Source organism: Notolepis coatsorum (assembly GCF_963971535.1).
Source record: "Notolepis coatsorum genome assembly, chromosome: 19".
Taxonomy (NCBI): Eukaryota; Metazoa; Chordata; class Actinopteri; order Aulopiformes; family Paralepididae; genus Notolepis; species Notolepis coatsorum.
The window spans coordinates 9846382-9853881 of NC_140183.1; the positions used below are offsets into that span (position 1 = coordinate 9846382).

The 7500-nt window shown below is 44.7% G+C and overlaps 1 protein-coding gene across 1 annotated transcript in view; it reads right to left on the reverse strand.

Moving 5' to 3' along the window:
• The window catches only part of gpr20 (G protein-coupled receptor 20), a gene marked incomplete at its 3' end in the record, with an annotated part of 11378 nt that overhangs the window by 1503 nt on the left and 2375 nt on the right, over positions 1–7500 (reverse strand). The window contains exons 3-4 of the mRNA XM_084335948.1: positions 6564–6808; positions 1578–1662 (exon numbers count right to left, since the gene is read on the reverse strand). Coding sequence (XP_084192074.1) covers positions 1578–1662; positions 6564–6808 — 330 coding nt within the window. The remainder of the gene's footprint in view (positions 1–1577; positions 1663–6563; positions 6809–7500) is intronic.

The window sequence follows — 7500 nt, forward strand, 5'->3', positions numbered from 1 at the left end:
AAACAAGGTGAATTCAAATACAATTATATAGGATACAGTGTGTTTTGTCTTAGGTGCCATGCCTTCTCCAAAAATCCTGCAAAACCGAAGATGTCCTCCACAAAAAAACAACTCAACATACAGCTCTCAGACTGCCAAAACAAATCTGGGTTTACAATTTGAATTAGTAGTGGTGGTAGAGATAGTAGTAGTAGTAGAATCTTGTGATTCTATTTTTTCTTTTTCTTGCTGCTGTCTTTAATCTTCTGTTTATACTATATTTTTAACTATGTTCTATTTTTATTAAATTTTTATTCTGTATTTTATTTTTATTTTTTATTATTAATATATATATATATATATATATATATATATATATTACATGGCGTTTTAACATTCGCCGAAATGCTTGATTGTGATTGGTCAATAGCCCCCGACAGCGGTGAATTATGTAAGGGATAATGTATAGCTACGAGGTCATTGTCGCAAAATAATTGACCGACACGTAGTTTAAAATACCGAGCCGCTTCGGCGAGGTGTTTTAAACGTCAGTGAAGGTCAATTATTTTGCGACAATGACCGAGTAAAGCTATACATTATCCCGCTTATTACATGGCTAACTTACTAACAATATACCTAATTCATTTGACAAATCGCAGTTGTTCTGTGGCTCTGTCAGCCCAAATAAAGTGATTATTATTATCGCGGGCAGCCTCTGTTCTGGCTCCGCTGTAACTAGCCGCGGCAGTGTGTCTGATTTGCTGCACTGATGTGGGCTTGATTGCGAACAGCTGCGCACATCGGTCATTATTGTCCCACAGCGGTCATTATTGAAAAATAATGACCGCTGTCGGGGGGCTATTGACCAATCACAAGCAAGCATTTCGGCGAATGTGAAAACGCCATGTAATAATTTTCGATAACCACCGGTGATTATTGTTTTTCGCAGCTGGAGTAATCAAGCCCCACTGACACACACTGTTTCAGTGCAATCAGACACACCTGCCGGGCTGCCCGCGATAATAATAATCACTTTATTTGGGCTGACAGAGCCACAGAACAACTGTGTCTGCATTTGATCTCGTCTTGTCAATTTTGTAAAATGAATTAGGTATATATTGTTAGTAAGTTAGCCATGTAATAAGCGGGATAATGTATAGCTATACTCGGTCATCATCGCAAAATAATTTACCTTCACTGACGTTTAAAACACCTCGCCGAGGCGCCTCAGTATTTTAAACTCCGTGTCGGTCAATTATTTTGCGACAATGACCTCGTAGCTATACATTATCCCTTACATATTCAACCCTGTAGCACTTTGGGATCCTAGTGAAACGAAAAGTGCAATACAAATACAATTTATTATTACCTCAAGGCCATTACAGACCCCTTACTGCACCTACAGGGCCAACAGTTTCGGCGGACGACCTTCACTTCGTCCTACAGCACCTGGACAGACCCGACACCTGTTCCCAGCCCAGGTACTGTTTGTGGACCAAAGCTCTGTTTTCCAAACCATCATCGAAACACACACTCCTCTCTCCCTCTCTCTATCTCTCCCTCTCTCCCTCCCTCTCTCCCTCTCTCTCTTTGCTCACCTGTCTGACGTGAAAGGGAGTGAAGCAGACCGTGAAGATGATCAGTATGGTCGTCAGCAGCTGGACAGCTCTCCTCCGTCTCTCCCTGTAGAGCACAGGTCAACATCACACACCGTCTCTCTCCCTGTGGAGCACAGGTCAACATCACACACCGTCTCTCTCCCTGTGGAGCACAGGTCAACATCACACACCGGCTCTCTCCCTGTAGAGCACAGGTCAACATCACACACCGTCTCTCTCCCTGTGGAGCACAGGTCAACATCACACACCGTCTCTCTCCCTGTGGAGCACAGGTCAACATCACACACCGGCTCTCTCCCTGTAGAGCACAGGTCAACATCACACACCGTCTCTCTCCCTGTAGAGCACAGGTCAACATCACACACCGTCTCTCTCCCTGTAGAGCACAGGTCAACATCACACACCGTCTCTCTCCCTGTAGAGCACAGGTCAACATCACACACCGGCTCCTTCCCTCTATTTCTAATTCTATGAGAACATTCTGTCGTTTGATTATGGGTTCTATGATGAAATTCTGTGGAATGACTATGGGTTCTATGAGGGCTTTTTGTCATATGATTATGGGTTCTATGAGGACACACATTGGGGGATGTTTTATAAATATAATATAATATAATATTTGTGCTTCACCCAAAAATTTGGTCAGCAGCCACCACTGGGGCCTTCTGTATAGTGATTATGGGTTCTATGAGAGCCTTCTGTATAGTGATTATGGGTTCTATGAGGGCCTTCTGTAGTTTCAAGTTTCAAGTTTCTTTAATAGTTGTCATACAGAAGTACAGAATACTTTTGTACAAAATGCTTCTTACTGTTGCGCTCCAGAGACTGTGCATGACAAGATAAGTATGAAATAAAAACATAGTAAAAATTAGAAGAAAAAAAAGAGGTCACAGTGTTCAGTTTAGACATATGTACAATGTTCGTAGACGTAGTTACCATACAATATACAATACTGTGCAGTGTACTAATATACAATACTATATAGTGCAAGGCATAAATGGACGAGGTGCAGTTTAGGTACAATTCACAGTAGGTGTACGAGTTGTAGTGCAAATCCTTTATCAATAAATATAAAGTGTAAGTGTGTTTGTGTGATCTAAAGTGTGGAGAGTGGGTGCTGCAGTGTGTTGTTTGTTTGAGTGAGTGTGTGTGTGCGTGTGGGTGTGTGTGCTGTGTGCATTTGATGGTTGTTGCATAGTGATTATTGTTCGTTTAGCGATTATTGTTCGTTTAGCAGCCTGATGGCCTGGGGATAGAAGCTCCTTCTGAGTCTTTCTGTGCTCGCCATAAGACTCCGGTATCGCTTGCCTGACGGCAGCAGTTCAAAGAGGCAGTTGTTCGGGTGGCTCGAGTCCTTAATAATTCTCTTAGCCTTCCCCTTGCACCGCTTGTTGTAAATGTTCTGGAGGGTGGGAAGCCCCAGTGTTGGGAAAGTTCACTTTCTACATGAACTAGTTCAGTTCACAGTTCAAATTTTTTTAAATGAACTAGTTCAGTTCATAGTTCATAATTCAAAATGTTGAACTAAAGTTCATGGTTTCAAAAATGAACTAATTTAGTTCTTTTTAGTTCTTTTTTGAATATTTTTTTTTATTATAGATGTTTCACGTACAGTTACTTACATTACAAAAACACACATTGGGACAAGGGGGGGGGGGGTCCTCCAGTTCATCTATATGCCATCATCCACACCATAAGCAAGCAAAAACAAAAAAAGAAAAACAAGCAAAAAGGAAAGCAGACCAAGACAGGCACTGTACATTATTGCACTTGCCTCGAGCCCATTCACATGTAAACATACATATATTTATTTTTTCTATCCTAGGTCTGTCCATACAATGGGGCATTGGGCCTTTAGAAGGATCCGATACATTTCAGCAGGAAAATAGTCTAATAGTGGGGCCCACACACCTCCTGAAAGGAAGCGTTGTTGCCTCTATGCACAGTGTCTTTCATGGGGTAGCAGCATACCGAAGATCTCTCTATACCACATTTGTAAAAATTGAGGCTTATCCTTAATCCAGTTTATCAGAATGCATTTCCGGGCTGAAAGTAGAAGTTTATCAAATAGTTTGAATTGTAAACTCTTTTAAATGCATACGACGACGTCTAGAGTCTGACTCTGACTGAGCGAGTGCTGCTGCAGCGCCTCTCGGCTTCTGCGCGCAGATTCTGCTGTAAGCACTGTTCCACTGCTTGTTGTGAGGAGGAGTCTGATCACGTAGCCAATAGCAGGGGGTGACAGGCACGTTGCCAGATCGGGTGATTTTTACGCATCATTTTTGTCCAGTTTACAGTGTGTTTTAACTGAGTTTTCGGCTGAAATGCATATGAAATATGGCACATCTTTGAACGCCGTTATAATAACAGAGTGCCGAGAATGAACGCACTTTTGAACTCCGTTACACAGGGCTGAGAATGAACTCGTTCTCAATTACGTTCATTTAGCGGATATACAGTACGTTCAGTTCAAGTTCGCCCAAAATACGAACGCGTTCATGAACGATCGTTCATTGAACGCGTTCAGGTACATCACTGGGAAGCCCCCCTCTAATTGTGCGTTCGGCTGAACGTGTCACTCTTTGTAGTCTGCTACGGTCTTGTGCAGTGCTATTCCCAAACCAGGAGGTGATGTTGCCGGTCAGGATGCTCTCTATTGTACATGAGTAGAAGTTCCTAAGGATCTTCTGACTGACTTGGAACTTCCTTAGGCGCCTGAGGAAGTAGAGGCGTTGTCGTGCCTTCTTCACAACACTGTCAATGTGTGTGGTCCATGTCAAGTCCTCGGATATGTGGGCTCCGAGGTACTTGAAACTGTTCACTCTCTCAACTGGTGCCCCGTCGATGCTGAGGGGGCTGTAGTCCTTGACCCCCGACCTCCTGAAGTCCACAATCATCTCTTTTGTTTTGCTGACGTTCAGGGAGAGGCAGTTCTCCTGACACCACTGTGACAGGTTCTCTACCTCTTCCAGGTAGGCCCTTTCGTCGTTGGCAGAGATCAGGCCCACCACTACTGTGTCATCAGCAAATTTGATGATGGTGTTGTTGTTCCGCTGTGCTACGCAGTCATGTGTGTACAGGGAGTAGAGGAGGGGGCTCAGAACACAGCCCTGGGGGGCCCCTATGTTGAGCGTGATGGATGAGGAGGTGCAGTTGCCGGCTCTTACCACCTGGGGTCTGCCCGTCAGGAAGTCCAGGACCCACTGGCACAGGTCATAGTTCAAGCCCAGGTCCCTGAGCTTGGCTATGAGTTTGGAGGGGACTATGGTATTGAATGCTGAGCTGTAGTCGATGAACAGCATTCTCACATAGTTCCCCTTCCTCTTGTCCAGATGTGATGCTGCTGTGTGCAGCACATGGGCTATGGCGTCCTCCGTGGACCTGTTGGGGCGATATGCAAATTGCAGAGGGTCCAGGTTGATGGGGAGGGAGGAACAGATGTAGCCCTTCACTAGCTTCTCAAAGCACTTCATGGCTATGGAGGTGAGGGCTACAGGGCGGTAGTCGTTGAGGCAAGCGGGCGTAGATTTTTTGGGTACAGGGATGATGGTGGACTTCTTCAGACAGGTGGGGATGACGGCCTGTTCCAAGGACAGGTTGAAGATGTCAGTGAATACCGGGGCCAGTTGGTCGGCACAGACTTTTAGGACGCGGCCGGGGATGCCGTCCGGTCCTGCTGCCTTCCTGATATCCACTTTTTTAAAGATCCGTCTCACCTCATGCTCTGTTACCCTGAACACTGAGTCTCCATCAGCAGACCCCCCCCCCCCCCATTGCCGTGGTTTGTAGGCTGGTGTTGTTATTCACAGCCTCAAACCTCGCATAGTATAGTGTATAGTGATTATGTGTTCTATGAGGGCCTTCTGTATAGTGATTATGTGTTCTATGAGAGCCTTCTGTGTAGTGATTATGGGTTCTATGAGGGCCTTCTGTGTATAGTGATTATGGGTTCTATGATGGAATTCTGTGGAATGATTATGGGTTCTATGAGGGCCTTCTGTGTATAGTGATTATGGGTTCTATGATGAAATTCTGTGGCATGATTATGGGTTCTATGATGAAATTCTGTGGAATGATTATGGCTTCTTCTGTATAGTGGGTTCTATGAAGGCTGTATAGTAGGCATGGTTTAGCCTGATATAGTGAGGGCCGTACCTGCTGCATTTTTGTATTTGTATTTATTGGTGTAAAATACAGAGACAGTGCATATTAAGGAACATTTACTGTAAATATGCCAGTGTAGCCAGGTTGGCAAATTTTCAACTGTAGTCTCTGGGGCAGGTGACATGATCACTACAATAATTAAGACACAGTACAATAATTAAAACACAGTAGGAATCATTAGGTTCCTACGCTAAAATACATAAAAATAAATACATTAAAATACATTAAAATACATCTCGACCCCTCAGTTAAAAGTGTCGCACACTTGACCATCTCTCAAACCGTGATTTTATGTTTGATTTAAATGAAATATTATCTTTGATACTCCCTGAGCCGTGTTGGCAGACTGCTCCATGAGGGCCCTACCTGCTCTGCTGCATGAGGGCCCTACCTGCTCTGCTCCATGAGGGCCCTACCTGCTCTGCTCCATGAGGGCCCTACCTGCTCTGCTGCATGAGGGCCCTACCTGCTCTGCTCCATGAGGGCCCTACCTGCTCTGCTCCATGAGGGCCCTACCTGCTCTGCTGCATGAGGGCCCTACCTGCTCTGCTCCATGAGAGCCCTACCTGCTCTGCTGCATGAGGGCCCTACCTGCTCTGCTGCATGAGGGCCCTACCTGCTCCATGAGGGCCCTACCTGCTCCATGAGGGCCCTACCTGCTCCATGAGGGCCCTACCTGCTCTGCTCCATGAGGGCCCTACCTGCTCTGCTGCATGAGGGCCCTACCTGCTCTGCTGCATGAGGGCCCTACCTGCTCTGCTCCATGAGGGCCCTACCTGCTCTGCTGCATGAGGGCCCTACCTGCTCTGCTGCATGAGCCGCGGGTCGGCCAGCGCCCACATGATCCTCAGGGTGAAGGCCACGATGATGACGAGGGGAAGGAAGAACTCGGTGATGGTGATGAAGAGGAGCTTGGACAGGCAGCAGCCGGTGTGCCGGAAGGCCGTGGAGAGGAAGGAGTAGGTGACGACGATGGCAAAGAGCCAGACGGAGACGCACACGCACTTGGCCACGTTGGGGTTCCGCCAGCGCCGCGAGGCTTCCACCTGGAGACGAGAGGACCAGAGACAGAATAACACTTTAGTAATGATAAGACAAGAGACAGAATACCACTTTAGTAATGATAGGACAAGAGACAGAATACCACTTTAGTAATGATAGGACAAGAGACAGAATACCACTTTAGTAATGATAGGACAAGAGACAGAATACCACTTTAGTAATGATAGGACAGGAGACAAAATACCACTTTAGTAATGATAGGACAAGAGACAGAATACCACTTTAGTAATGATAGGACAAGAGACAGAATACCACTTTAGTAATGATAGGACAAGAGACAGAATACCACTTTAGTAATGATAAGACAAGAGACATAATACCACTTTAGTAATAATTAGACAAGAGACAGAATACTACTTTAGTAATGATAAGACAAGAGACAGAATACTACTTTAGTAATGATAAGACAAGAGACAGAATACCACTTTAGTAATAATTAGACAAGAGACAGAATACTACTTTAGTAATGATAAGACAAGAGACAGAATACTAATTTAGTAATGTTAAGACAAGAGACATAATACTACTTTAGTAATGATAAGACAAGAGACAGAATACCACTTTAGTAATGATAAGACAAGAGACAGAATACTAATTTAGTAATGTTAAGACAAGAGACATAATACTACTTTAGTAATGATAAGACAAGAGACAGAATACCACTTTAGTAATGATA